This window comes from Rutilus rutilus (assembly GCF_951802725.1).
Source record: "Rutilus rutilus genome assembly, chromosome: 6".
NCBI classification, from domain to species: Eukaryota; Metazoa; Chordata; class Actinopteri; order Cypriniformes; family Leuciscidae; genus Rutilus; species Rutilus rutilus.
In genome coordinates this window covers 11539362-11553846 of record NC_140214.1, presented here as the reverse complement: position 1 = coordinate 11553846, position 14485 = coordinate 11539362, and the positions used below count along the sequence as shown (strand labels likewise).

At 37.6% G+C, this 14485-nt stretch overlaps 2 protein-coding genes across 4 annotated transcripts; both read right to left on the bottom strand.

Annotated features, from left to right (window-relative positions):
- Positions 1–414: 414 nt before the first annotated feature.
- Positions 415–5554, bottom strand: LOC311291605 (cytochrome P450 2J4-like). Of its 2 annotated transcripts, none has more exons than XM_084410723.1 (9): positions 5283–5551; positions 3605–3767; positions 3365–3514; positions 3115–3275; positions 2862–3038; positions 2621–2762; positions 2348–2535; positions 1294–1435; positions 415–1187 (listed from the first exon to the last, which is right to left on the bottom strand). In XM_084410723.1, the coding sequence occupies exons 1-9, from the start codon at positions 5472–5474 to the stop codon at positions 1012–1014; spliced, it is 1491 nt and encodes a 496-aa protein (XP_084266849.1). In that variant the 5' UTR covers positions 5475–5551; the 3' UTR covers positions 415–1011. The 2 variants fall into 2 exon arrangements, with proteins under 2 accessions (XP_084266849.1, XP_084266848.1); XM_084410722.1 differs by having other exon boundaries at positions 490–1187; positions 2838–3038; positions 5283–5554.
- A 2314-nt stretch (positions 5555–7868) lies between these two features.
- Positions 7869–13704, bottom strand: LOC311291606 (cytochrome P450 2J3-like). 2 transcript variants are annotated; one of them, XM_084410725.1, is made up of 9 exons: positions 13450–13704; positions 12075–12237; positions 11835–11984; positions 11585–11745; positions 11331–11507; positions 11084–11225; positions 10811–10998; positions 10529–10685; positions 7869–10449 (listed from the first exon to the last, which is right to left on the bottom strand). In XM_084410725.1, the coding sequence occupies exons 1-8, from the start codon at positions 13639–13641 to the stop codon at positions 10539–10541; spliced, it is 1320 nt and encodes a 439-aa protein (XP_084266851.1). In that variant the 5' UTR covers positions 13642–13704; the 3' UTR covers positions 7869–10449; positions 10529–10538. The 2 variants fall into 2 exon arrangements, with proteins under 2 accessions (XP_084266851.1, XP_084266850.1); XM_084410724.1 differs by having other exon boundaries at positions 7872–10449; positions 10544–10685.
- Between the last annotated feature and the right edge of the window lie 781 nt (positions 13705–14485).

The window sequence follows — 14485 nt, the reverse complement described above, 5'->3', positions numbered from 1 at the left end:
AGAAGGCAGACTGAGCTGGCGAACGGGAACATGGTTTGTGTAACATTAGCAACACATTATTAGCTGTTTGATAATGTAGTAAAAAAAAAGGCTAATGATATTAATTACCTTTATGTGTCCGACATTGTAGTGAGCGATACATAAAACGCATTGCCATTATGACACAGACTTGTAGGCGAGCCTGTATAATTCACTCTTCCACATATGGCTGAATTAAACCAGTATTTCCACTTACCATTGTGCAGAATTTACTACGGTAAAGTGTAGCAAGTGGATCAAATATTCTGAGCCTGTGTGAGTGGATATGGGGCTAAGTAATTTGCATATTCATGGGTGTATTTATGGAAGAAATACATATTTGTACATAAAAACAATTGTCACCATAATAGCTCAGATCATAGACCACCAGCTGGATTGCACACTCAGTTACTAAACTTTATTTCTGCACTTTAGAGAAATATTCAACACTTTATGTATTATTCATTATTTATTTATTACTCACAATCACATTTATTTAATTAAATCATTGTCTTTAGAAGTTTAATAATTGCCATGCCAATAATCATTTCACGCCATTATTCCTGTTTTTTCCGTCCCCAAATTTAAGACAACTTAAAATGGATAATCAATATCTTTGTTATACCATTTAAGACTTTTTATGACCTTAAATTTTATACAAGTGAATTGAACACTTTTTAAGGACCCCCAGGGACCCTAAGAAAAGTTGCCATGTGATGTGCAGAACCTAGATTTAATTTGTTTCCCTTTATGTCTTATGGTAATTATACTTTTTGTTTCTAATAGTGATTTATTTGTAAAGCATTTTTGTATCATATGACTTGTATAACTAACCAACTAGCCAGTCTGCATCCAACCAACCAAGAAAGATCTAAAACAGACCATCATGTAAGCACCAAGCAACTTTTAGAGATACACATATTAGGTTCTATATTAAAATCAGATTTTTTTTTTATTACTAAAATGTATAAAATTACGTGTGTGTTGCTTGTTTTAGCGTGGCACTGCACACAATTCATATGGCTGGGGACAGAGCGTGGCCCCCAGTTTAAAATCCAATTTGGGCTCCACACCCGCTGGTGAAGAGAAAATGAAGCGCTGCAGCAGAGAGGAGAAAAACAGGAACAACTCCATCCGTGCCAGTTGCTCCCCAAGACACACTCTCTTTCCTGAAAATCAGAGAAAATGATGGGTAATTATAATGGGGGGGCTTGTACAGTGTCATCAATGTATATATATTTGGATTACTTTTGTGGAAACAGAATTTGCCTATACCTAGAGAAAAAGGTAAAAAGGCATCTCTCCTCCTGAAATTGCCCTCAGCATCCAGGAAGTGACCCGGGTTAAAAAAGTGAGGCGTCTCCCACTCGGACTTATCAAACAGCACTGATGTCAAACTGCCGGTCACTATTGTACCCTACAGAACCACAAGAGGCTTAAAGGGTTAGTTCACCCAAAAATGAAAGTTCTGTCAGTATTTACTCACCCTCATGTTGTTCCAACCGCGTAAGACCTTCGTTCATCTTCGGAACACAAATTAAGATATTTTTGATGAAATCTGAGCCATGTCTCACTCCTCCATAGGCTTCTATGTGACCGAAACTTGCTGGCCCAGAAAAGTTATTAAAGAGATCGATAATATAGTCCAAGTGACTCCAGTGGCTCAATCTTAAGTATATCAAGCGACGAGAATACTTTTTGTGCGCAAAAACAAACAAAAATAACTACTTTATTCCACTTTTCATTTCCTTCTCTCTGGGCCTCGTAGTGTTTTTGCGCTGCGCGTCTGTGTTGCACGTCATCACGCATCACACACATGACCGGCGTCGGCCAATAGTGAGCCTACGTGGTGACGTGTAACACAGACGCGCTGCGCAAAAACACTACGCGAACCAACTAGAGGTCCAGAGAGAAGGAAATGAATAGTGGAATAAAGTCGTTATTTTTGTTTGTTTTTGCGCACAAAAAGTATTCTCGTCGCTTGATATACTTAAGATTGAGCCACTGGAGTCACTTGGACTATATTAACGATCTCTTTAATAACTTTTCTGGGCCAGCAAGTTTCAGTCACATAGAAGCCTATGGAGGAGTGAGCCAGCTCTCAGATTTCATCAAAAATAGCTTAATTTGTGTTCCGAAGATGAACGAAGGTCTTACGCGGTTGGAACAACATGAGGGTGAGTAATTACTGACAGAATTTTAATTTTTGGGTGAACTAACCCTTTAACAAGAGTAAAATTATACACACTACTCTTAATGTGCTTAAACTAATAAGTTCTGCTCAAGTTCACATTCTCACAATACTTTAAACATTACTAGGCCCATGCACCTTTGGGATAGAGTATTTTCCTATCTGAGTATCTTCCACAGTAGCCCGGACCACATTTATTGGGATAATATTTCCAATCCTCTGTATCTCATGAATGACAGCACAGGTGTAGGGCATGCTGTCCTTGTCTGATAAAGATGGCTGCCGTGACCCTCCCACAACACGATCAATCTCCTCCTGAACTTTGGCTGAAGATACCAAATTTAGAGAGAGCGTGAGTACCTATTACTTTTAATGTGCATATGAATGTCCTTTCTCACAGTAAGCACTCACCCTGTATCTCAGGATATTTTATCATGTAGAGAAGACCCCAGTACAGAGTGGTAGAGGTGGTCTCAGTTCCCGCTACAAACAGATCCAGAGTACAGATGCACAAGTTCTCCACATCAAACCCAGTGGCTGTGTCGTCCTTAAGCTAAACAACATGAGTGAGTGGCATTTCAATTCAATAGCCATATACATTATTATTACCCATAAGGAGCTCACTTACTGAGGGTCTTAAAAAGGGTCTTACTTTTTCCATCTCGGCAAGAAAGCAGTCGATGTAGTCTCGAGGATTTGATGGATCATAATCCGCTCTGTGTACATTCACCTTCTCTCGAGCAAAGCCAATCACTTCTTTCCACAGAGCAATAATTTTCTTGTGAGGTCCAGGCAGTCGCCGCATGAGCCATGGGAACATATTATAAAGCTAAAGAAATTTTTAAAAAAGTACATGAGCAGTGAAAGAAAGCAAAGTTAACTTGGTAAAATGAGAATATATTTACTTGAGCAAAGGCCCCTCCTTGCAGATAAATAGCTTCACTGATGTTCTTCAACAGAGACTGGAAGTCATGGTCACTGTATTCAAACCGATTACCAAACACAAGGACACAGATCACATTTGAGACAGCATTGTTCAGCAGAAAGCGAGGGTCAAATGGTCGACCTGGAACAGTAGTTGTTGTAAATCACACTCTGCTTGCAATTTCAAATGCAATTGTCAATTATTTTCAGTCAACAAGCCTCAGTAAATACCTTGTTCATTTGAAATGGCTTCATTCAGAAAGCAACACTCAAGACTGATGGATGGCTCTAAACTTTTCTTTCCCAATCCGAAGTTTCGAAGAGTTGAGAGTGCAAATCTCCTCTGATGCTTCCATTTATAGCCACTGGCAACAATTAAACCTGTACACAAAACAAACCCAGTTAATAGATTACTGACAATTTATGGTGAAATGTTAAACCACCAATTTAAAATTCTGATATTAAACAGACCTCTGTCTCCAATGATGTCATAAAATAAAGGTAGTGAAGGTCGATCAGCGAGGTTATCACCCTGTTGTGTATAGACCTCCTTCACTAGTTTATATCCATGCAACACAACAATTCTTGGTCCAAGAATTCTAATGCTGAAAATCTTGCCATATTTTTCTGCAAACTGTAAAATATGATTTGAAAATCAAGTTTTAGCCACATTTGGCCCAAAATTCCAACATTCTGCAAATTCTAAACATTCATTAAATGAAGTTTTATTAACTAAGTTCGGGAGGAGCACGTTCAGAGAATTAACACGAGTGGATAGCACTCAGCAATCAATGATAAGAGGGTATATATAGACTCAGCAGTCTTACCTCGATCCATTGACAGTTTGCAGCATCCCCCCACCACCCCTTCTCCACACTTCTAGTTCTAAACACTTACATGCGGGGGGAGTACTCTGGGTTCGGGCTGAATTCCGAGCTCGGAGCCCTCCCTCCAGACAGCACGCCAAATACGCATTAATCTTACTCCCTCAAAATTATATGTAAGTGTGAACTCGTGAATTCAGAGATGTTTATTAGTTTAAGATTTATTCATTTAAACCCTGGCTTGCTGGTTGAACTAGTTTTAGCCAGACTGTTTCATTCCCAGCCTAACTAGCTGAAAATAATGTTGTCAGAACTAATAATAAGTATACTGAAGTATTATCTTCTATTTTAGAAATTAACTTTGTTCATTTTTCATGATTCATACTGACTTTTACATGTTTGGGATATTCCACTACATAGCTCATTAGTGGGAGCATATTTGTTCAATTGGTGCTCACTGCAGTCAAATGATGTCCAGCTCCAACTCTCTGGACGTCTGATGGGTGGAGGGATTGAGTTATGGGTTGGGTTAGGGTGTGGTTAGATATTCTAGCTCCATCCATTAAACCCAAATTACATTCGCCCCTCCTCGCTGGAGGTCTACCTCCCCATCTCTGAGTGTAATTTGGGCCCTAATGGGTGGCCCAACCACACCCAAACCATACCCAAACTCTATCCCTCCACCCGTTTGACGTGCAGAGAGGTGGAGCTGAAATATCTATGCGCAGCACTTGCACTTGATCTCTGGCCCAGTGAACATAGCACCCATTGTCATGCGTTCATTACTTGCAAATTGCCTTATATAACTAAATGGGGAACACAGAACATATTTGAAACATAGACTGTAAAAAAATATGGGAAAGATTCCGTTACGGCAACGGCTTATTCACAACTCGAGTTACTCATTCTGAATAGAACACTCAAATACACGTTCTTTCGCTTTATCCTTAATTGCAGCTGTAATTGTATGAATGTTGTGGATATAACAGAATCGAATGCAGTTCAGAATCTGGATCATTGCGTCGCTTGCGCGGAAACTTATAGCATACTCTTTCATTTTCCACATTTCAGTGTTATTTTTTCTCGTCATATTTTAATTTATGTATAAAATTATGTTTAATTAAAATAGTTGTATTATTGTCATGATGCGTCACAAAGTGTCTTTGTTAAATTAAACACTCAGCCATGGGCCTATCATTTTCGTCAGAGATTAACGTTTGCAGCAGTCATTCACTGTAATCTTTTAACCGCTATAGGCTTTGCGTTTTCACAGATTTTCACACAATAGCCTACATTTAGCTAGATTTAACTGGAATTGTATTTACCTTTGCAAGCTGAAGATGAATCTTACTAGAATCGATATGATGAAGGTCTCCAATAATCGGCAAAGACCAAGGTCCAGGAGGAAAGTTCTTCGGCGCTTTATTTCTGATATAATCACTCAGCAATAAAAACACACACGAAAATATCAAAATACTTTTGATATCGATCCACTCGTAAAGATACAACAGGTCCATGACTGACACAATTTAACTGACACTTCCTGGATTGTTGTGTGCAAGTTTAAGCGGAGGTCGAACCAGATCCAAGTGGGCAGGGTTTAAATGACCGCAGTCCCCCAAGCTAATTTGCGGTTTAAAATTCAGATTTCTTTTGGCTCTAAATCAGCAGTGCGATGTCGTAGACATACCTCATGTCATTCTTCATGATTTGTGAATTCAGGTGACGCGGATTGGTCTTTTGCTTAACTCCTCTATTCTGATTTATTTGTGAGAGCACTTTCACAGTAGCCTACAGTTTTGGTCTGTTCATTTTTTCACCCAAAAAACGAAAATTCTGTCATCATTTACTCACCCTTAAGTTGTTCCAACCCTGTATGCGTTTCGTTCTTCTGTTGTAGGCCTACACAAAAGAAGATATTTTGAAGAATTTGGGCAACCAAACAGGCCCAAGGCATTGACTCCCATTATAGTATGGAAAAACAAATAGGCTACTATGGAAGTCAATAGGGCCCATCGACTGTTTGGTTACCAATATTCTTCAAATTTAATTGAATCATATCTTCTTTTGTGTTCAACAGAAGAAAGAAACTCATACAGGGTTGGAACAGCTTAAGGGTCAGTAAATGATGACAGAATTTTATTTTTTGGGTGAACTATCACTTTAACCTTTCCATATAGGTTTTATACTTATATAGCGTAAACAATAGTTAGGGCAGGCTGTTACACAGGCAGGAAAAGCATAAGTTTATATTCAATTCAGCTTTATTTCCAGACTCAAGGTCCATTAGAAAGAAAACAAACATCAACCTACACAAAATTACATACAATACAAAACATTTAAAATAGACAATTATGCCAATACTTTCTCAGATGACTGGTACCACGCACCACACTTAGCTTAGGGTTTGACAACAGCATAATGCTAGCATTCTGTGATCCAGCCGACAAATAGGCTACATTTATACATAAAATTTCTCAGTAAAGCCATAAAGGTTTTTACTCTTGTATACAAAATAGATTACTTGCACTGCTCCACCTCGTTTTTTTTTTTATCATTATATAATCCTCATACAATCATTGTAGGCAACTTTAAACTTACATATGCTTACTTTTTTTTTTTTATTAACCCACAAAGGAGCAGTATAAAAGAAGTACAGTGTGACATATCGTCATCATCATACATTTCATCATTAATGATATGTCCCAAATATTTAGTTTTAGTGCATATATTTAGTATTTGCCCTGACAAATAAAAATCAGGAAAATTAAGGTCCTTATATTATCCCCTTTGTTCTACATATCATGGCAACACTCTTCTTTGCATTATATTGCACATCATATTTAATCCCATAATCAGAGCATACTTTTAGCAGCTGTTGAAAGCCAGCACTACTTGGGAGAAAAAATTTGATCGTCCTGAATACATAAGATCATACATAATCATACATAAGATGATTGATTAAAATATTACTCAACATGCATCCAGTCTTACAATCACTTAATTGTTCGGACAATTCATTCATATAAACATTAAAAAGGGCTGGTGAAAGTAGACCTCCCTGCCGCACACCAATACCAACCCCAAAAGGCGCTGAGACATTATTACCCCATTTTATTGTCATAGTCTGATTAGCATACCAATATACCAAAATTCTTAGTATGCTATTAAGCACACCCCTATTGGGTATTGGATTGGGGATGTAAAAAAAATGTCTTGCATCACAATAAGTGTATTGTGATTGTGAAAACATTTTAGTAACTAAACAGAATTGTATTAGGTTTAGTAACAACATGTTACAATGTTTACATGGTACAATTTCTGGTAAGCTATGTTTTTTTTATTATAGCTTGACACAAATTTCACAATAAAGTTCAGATCTTGTGATTTGATTCAATATTGACTTATCTGGATAAATATTAGGTAGGCCTACACAAGATAGGCCTACATTTTTCTCAAGAAAAAAAAAATCTCACCTAATGCTGTAAACATATAGAGAGCCCTAGTATTATTTAAGATTAAAAATAACTCAAATTAAATATAATGCGTTTTTTTAATTATAATAACAACCTTATTTAATTATATAAGTAAAAATATATTAAATATGTAATAGTAGCCTACACATATTTAGCAAAATACTCTCTATAGCTCCTTTTTCTAGCTTAACTTTAACTAACGTGCTAGCCTATATTATGGTCATTAAATGGATTTCCTGAGGTAAATGTTATGTGACATAATTGTTTTCCAGCTGTTCAGGTGACCCTTTCTGCGGTTGAAAAACACTGATTGATCGATATTATGTATGAGGAAAATACATTTCGGTAAGTTGTACTTTATCTTTCAACGTTGTTCAATCGTGTTTATTTACTATTAGCTAGTAGAGATGATCGTTCACGTGCCGCTATAGGGATCTGTCACGTCACATTTACAAGTACCAAAACGGTATTTAGTGTTTGAATTTCGTAATAAAATTGACAGAATCTGAGAGCTGAGATTTTTTTTATATCATAAGTAACCTGCTCTGTTTTGTCTGTCGGTCTCCGTGTCTTTGCTTCGCGATTTTTCTGTGCGTGAGAAAATGGATGTGTGGCGTGAGAGCGTGTGAAAAGTGTCAGTTGCGTGAGTCTCACGCTCAATACGTGAGAGTTGGCAGCCCTGCTAATGCAACCGACAATATAGACTCTGGCAACAGTCCATGTTTTATCAACCCATTAAAGCAAATGGCAAGAAGAACCGCAACCCTATAGGGCTCACAAACTTTAGGTGTTCAGCAGTAATTTGATCCAAGCCACTGGCTTCCCTGTCTGTGAGCTGCATTATTGCTTTATAAACTTCATTAGTTGTAATGCCCAACATATCAGTAGGCTACTGTAAACCTTTTCCACTTCATATGGTTCATTCATTACACAATTAAACAAGGTAAAATAATGTTGTCTCCACAGTTCAGCTCTATTCTCTGATCTAAACACACCATCTGCTTGGTAATATCATTCCTATTTGATGCTCCTACATCTTTCCAGAAACTGTTTATATTATTATGTAACAGATTTTCTGTCACATAGGCTAATTTGTTCCAATGTGATCTTTCTACATGCCGTATTCATCAGTGATAAAAGTAAATAAAAAAATAAAAAAAAAAAACCTTCCTTTTCCTAGTTTTATGTCAAGTCAAGTCAAGTCAAGTATATATAGCGCTTTTCACAATACAGATTGTATCAAAGCAGCTTCACTGTATTAAATTAAAATAATACAACAAGGTTTGTTTCTAGTGGAATTTATTGATTGATAAAATCAAATTAGATATCCCCAGAATATCCCCAACTGAGCAAGCCAAAGGCAACGGCAACTGTTATGTGATCATCATCCATAACGCATTTGTTCCAGTGTGTACCCAGAGCAGGGTGTTTTTAATATGCTTTGAGTCAAATTATGTGCAAATTCATAAGTCAACACCATTGTTGAGTATTTTCTCCTTAAATCTGAAGTGAAAAAAATGCAGTTTGAAATCGCCAGTGATCTCTACGTCACAAACTACGTTGTAACCAATCACATCAATGTGCGGGCTGGCTTTAGCATATCATTAACTAAGCTGTGAAGTAGGGGAGTCTCTTATCCTGGTTATCCTGGTATATTTTTGGTGTATTCCTGGTATGTTTTTCTGTTGATATAAAAAATCAGGTATATTTGCAATATAGCGGGATAATTATGTATATTACGATGTTATGATGAACTATATGCCTTTCTCCACTGACGTTCTAAGTTGTTCAAAGCATTTCTAAGGATAGGCCTACTGATTTTCAGAAGGCAGACTGAGGTGGTGAACGGGAACATGGTTTGTGTAACATTAGCAACACATTATTAGCTGTTTGATAATGTAATTAAAAAAAGGCTAATCATATTAATTACCGTTATGTGTCTGACGTGAGCGATACATAAAACGCATTACCATTTTGATACATAGACTTGCAGACGAGCCTGTATAATTCACTCTTCCACATCTTCTTCAGAATCAGTTTCTAGTTCAAACACATATGGCTGAATTAAACCAGGATTTCCACTTGCCATTGTGTAGCGTTTACTACAGTAAAGTTGAGCGAGTGGATCAAGTATTCGGAGCCTCTGTGAGTGGATATGGGGCTAATTTGCATATTCATGGAGGTATTTATGGAAGAAATACATATTTGTACATAAAAAGAATGTCATCATAATAGCTCAGATCATAGACCACCAGCTGGATTGCACACTCAGTTACTAAACTTTATTTCTGCACTTAGATAAATATTCAACACTTCTTTATGTATTATTCATTATTTATTTCTTACTCACAATCACATTTATTTAATTAAATCATTGTCTTTAGAAATGTAATAATCACAGTAGCCTACGCCATGATTCCTGTTTTTTCCGTCCACAAATTTAAGACCACTTAAAATGGATAATCAATATCTTAGTTATACCATGTAAGACTTTTTATGACCTTAAATTTGATACAAGTAAATTTGACACTTTTTAAGGACCCCCAGGGACCCTGGAAAACGTTGCCATTTGATGTGCAGAACCTAGATCCCTTTATGACTTATGATAATGATCCTTTTTGTTTCCAATGGTGATTTATTTGTAAATATTTTTTGTATCATATATTTCATATAACTAACCAACTAGCCAGTTTGCATCCAACCAACCAAGAAATATCTAAAACAGACCATCATGTAAGCGCCCAGCAACTTTTAGAGAAACACATATTGGGTTCTATTTTAAAATCAGATTTTTTTTTTTTATTACTGAAATGTATAAAATTACGTGTGTGTTGCTTGTTTTAGCGTGCCACTGCACACAATTCATATGGCTGGGGACAGAGCGTGTCCCCCAGTTTAAAATCCAATTTGGGCTCCACACCCGCTGGTGAAGAGAAAATGAAGCGCTGCAGCAGAGAGGAGAAAAACAGGAACAACTCCATCCGTGCCAGTTGCTCCCCAAGACACACTCTCTTTCCTGAAAATCAGAGAAAATGATGGGTAATTATAATGGGGGGGCTTGTACAGCATCATCAATGTATATACATTTGGATTACTTTTGTGGCCTTAACCTAGAGAAAAAGGTAAAAAGGCATCTCTCCTCCTGAAATTGCCCTCAGCATCCAAGAAGTGACCCGGGTTAAAAGAGTGAGGCGTCTCCCACTCGGACTCATCAAACAGCACTGATGTCAAACTGCCGGTCACTATTGTACCCTACAGAACCACAAGAGGCTTAACAAGAGTAAAATTATACACACTACTCTTAATGTGCTTAAACTAATAAGTTCTGCTCAAGTTCACATTCTCACAATACTTTAAACATTACAACGCCCATGCACCTTTGGGATAGAGTATTTTCCTATCTGAGTATCTTCCACAGTAGCCCGGAACGCATTTATTGGGATAATATTTCCAATCCTCTGTATCTCATGAATGACAGCACAGGTGTAGGGCATGCTGTCCTTGTCTGATAAAGATGGCTGCCGTGACCCTCCCACAACACGATAAATCTCGTCCTGAACTTTGGCTGAAGATACCAAATTTAGAGAGAGTTTGAGTACGTATTACTTTTAATGTCCATATGAATGTCATTTCTCACAGTAAGCACTCACCCTGTATCTCAGGATATTTTATCATGTAGAGAAGACCCCAGTACAGGGTGGTAGAGGTGGTCTCAGTTCCCGCTACAAACAGATCCAGAGTGCAGATGCACAAGTTCTCCACATCAAACCCAGTGGCTGTGTCGTTCTTTAGCTAAACAACATGAATGAGTGTCGTTTCAATTCAATAGCCATATGCATTATTATTACCCGTAAGCAGCTCACTTACTGACCACCCCCAGGAAAAAAAGGGTCTTACTTTTTCCATCTCAGCAAGAAAGCAGTCGATGTAGTCTCGAGGATTTGCTGGATCATAATCCGCTCTGTGTACATTCACCTTCTCTCGAGCAAAGCCAATCACTTCTTTCCACAGAGCAATAATTTTCTTGTGTGGTCCAGGCAGTCGCCGCATGAGCCATGGGAACATATTATAAAGCTAAAGAAATTAAAACAAAAAGTACATGAGCAGTGAAAGAAAGCTAAGTTAACTTGGTAAAATGAGAAAATATTTACTTGAGCAAAGACCCCTCCTTCCAGATACATAGCTTCACTGATGTTCTTCAACAGAGACTGGAAGCCATGGTCACTGTATTCAAATCGATTACCAAACACAAGGACACAGATCACATTTGAGACAGCGTTGTTCAATAGAAAGCGAGGGTCAAATGGTCGACCTGGAACAGTAGTTGTTGTAAATCACACTGTGCTTGCAATTTCAAATGCAATTGTCAATTATTTTCAGTCAACAAGCCTCAGTAAATACCTTGTTCATTTGAAATGGCTTCATTCAGAAAGCAACACTCAAGACTGATGGATGGCTCTAAACTTTTCTTTCCCAATCCAAAGTTTCGAAGAGTTGATAGTGCAAATCTCCTCTGATGCTTCCATTTATAGCCATTGGCAAGAAATAAACCTGTACACAAAATAAACCCAGTTAATAGATTACTGACAATTTATGGTGAAATGTTAAACCACCAATTTAAAATTCTGATATTAAACGGACCTCTGTCTCCAAAGATGTCATAAAATAAAGGTAGTGAAGGTCGATCAGCGAGGTTATCACCCTGTTGTGTATAGACCTCCTTCACTAGTTTATATCCATTCAACACAACAATTCTTGGTCCAAGAAATCTAAGGCTGAAAATCTTGCCATATTTTTCTGCAAACTGTAAAATATTATTTAAAAATCAAGTTTTAGCCACATTTAGCCCAAAATTCCAACATTCTGCAAATTCTAAACATTCATTAATTCAGACATGTTTATTAGTTTAAGATTTATTCATTTAAACCCTGGCTAGCTGGTTTAACTAGTTTTAGCCAGACTGTTTCATTCCCAGCCTGACTAGCTGAAAATAATGTTGTCAGAACTAATAATAAGTATACTGAAGTATTATCTTCTATATCTTAGAAATGAACTTTGTTCATTTTTCATGATTCATACTGACTTTTACATGTTTGGGATATTCCACTACATAGCTCATTAGTGGGAGCATATTTGTTCAAGTGGTGCCCACTGCAGTCAAATGGCGTCCAGCTCCAACTCTCTGGACGTCTGATGGGTGGAGGGATTGAGTTATGGGTTGGGTTAGGGTGTGTTTAGATATTCTAGCTCCATCCATTAGGCCCAAATTACATTCGCCACTCCTCCCTGGAGGTCTAGCTCCCCATCTCTGAATGTAATTTGGGCCCTAATGGGTGGAGTATAGGTTATCTATATCCAACCACACCCTATTATCCCTCCACCCGTTAGACGTGCAGAGAGGTGGAGCTGAAATATGTGTGCGCAACACTTGCACTTGATCTCTGGCCCAGTGAACATAGCACCCATTGTCATGCGTTCATTATTTGCCAATTGCCTTATATAACTAAATGGGGAACACAGAACATATGGGAAACATAGACTGTAAAAAAATATGGGAAAGACTCCGTTACGGCAACGGCTTATTCACAACTCGAGTGACTCATTCTGAACTGAACACTCAAATACACGTTCTTTCGCTTTATCCTCATTGCAGCTGTAATTGTATGAATGTTGTGGATATAACAGAATCGCATGCAGTTCAGAATCTGGATCACTGCGTCGCTTGCGCGGAAATTTATAGCATAGGTATACTCTTTAATTTTCCACATTTCAGTGTTATTTTTTCTCGTCATATTTTAATTTATGTATAAAATGATGTTTAATTAAAATAGCTGAATTATCGTCATGATGCGTCACAAAGTGTCTTTGTTAAATTAAACACGCAGGAATGGGCCTATCAATTTAGTCAGACGAGATTAACGTTTACAGCAGTCACTGTAATCTTTTAACCAGGCTTTGCGTTTTCACAGATTTTCACACAATACATTTAGCTAGATTTAACTGGAATTGTATTTACCTTTGCAAGCTGAAGATGAACCTTACTAGAATCGATATGATGAAGGTCTCCTATAATCGGCAAAGACCAAGGTCCAGGAGGAAAGTTCTTCGGCGCTTTATTTCTGATATAATCACTCAGCAATAGAAACACACACGAAAATATCAAAATACTTTTGATGTCGATCCACTCGTAAAGATGCAACAGGTCCATGACTGAAACTTCCTGGATTGTTGTGTTGTGTGCAAGTTTAAGCGGAGGTCGAATCAGATCCAAGTGGGCAGGGTTTAAATGACCGCAGTCCACCAAACTAATTTACGGTTTAAAATTCAGATTTCTTTTGGCTCTAAATCAGCAGTGCGATGTCGTAGACATATCTCATGTCACTCTTCGTGATTTGTGATTTCAGGGACGCGGATTGGTCTTTTAAACCTTCCTTGCTTAACTCCACTATTCTGATTTATTTGTGTGATCACTTTCACAGTACAGGTTTGGTCTGTTCATTTTTCACCCAAAAATGAAAATTCTGTCATCATTTACTCACCCTTAAGTTGTTCCAACCCTGTATGAGTTTCGTTCTTCTGTTGTACACAAAAGAAGATATTTTGAAGAATTTGGGCAACCAAACAGGCCCAAGGCATTGACTCCCATTATAGTATGGAAAAACAAATAGGCTACTATGGAAGTCAATAGGGCCCATCGACTGTGTGGTTACCAACAGTCTTCAAATTGAATTGAATCATATCTTCTTTTGTGTTCAACAGAAGAAAGAAACTCATACAGGGTTGGAACAGCTTAAGGGTCAGTAAATGATGACAGAATTAAAAATTTTGGGTGAACTATCCCTTTAACCTTTCCATATAGGTTTTATACTTAGCCTAGTAATTCCCAACATATCAGTCCTGTGAACCTTTTCCACTTCATACGGTTCATTCATTACACAATTAAACAAGGTAAAATAATGTTGTCTCCACAGTTCAGCTATTCTCTGATCCAAAGACACCATCTATAGAGCTTGGTAATATCACATCATTCCTATTTGATGCTCTTACATCTT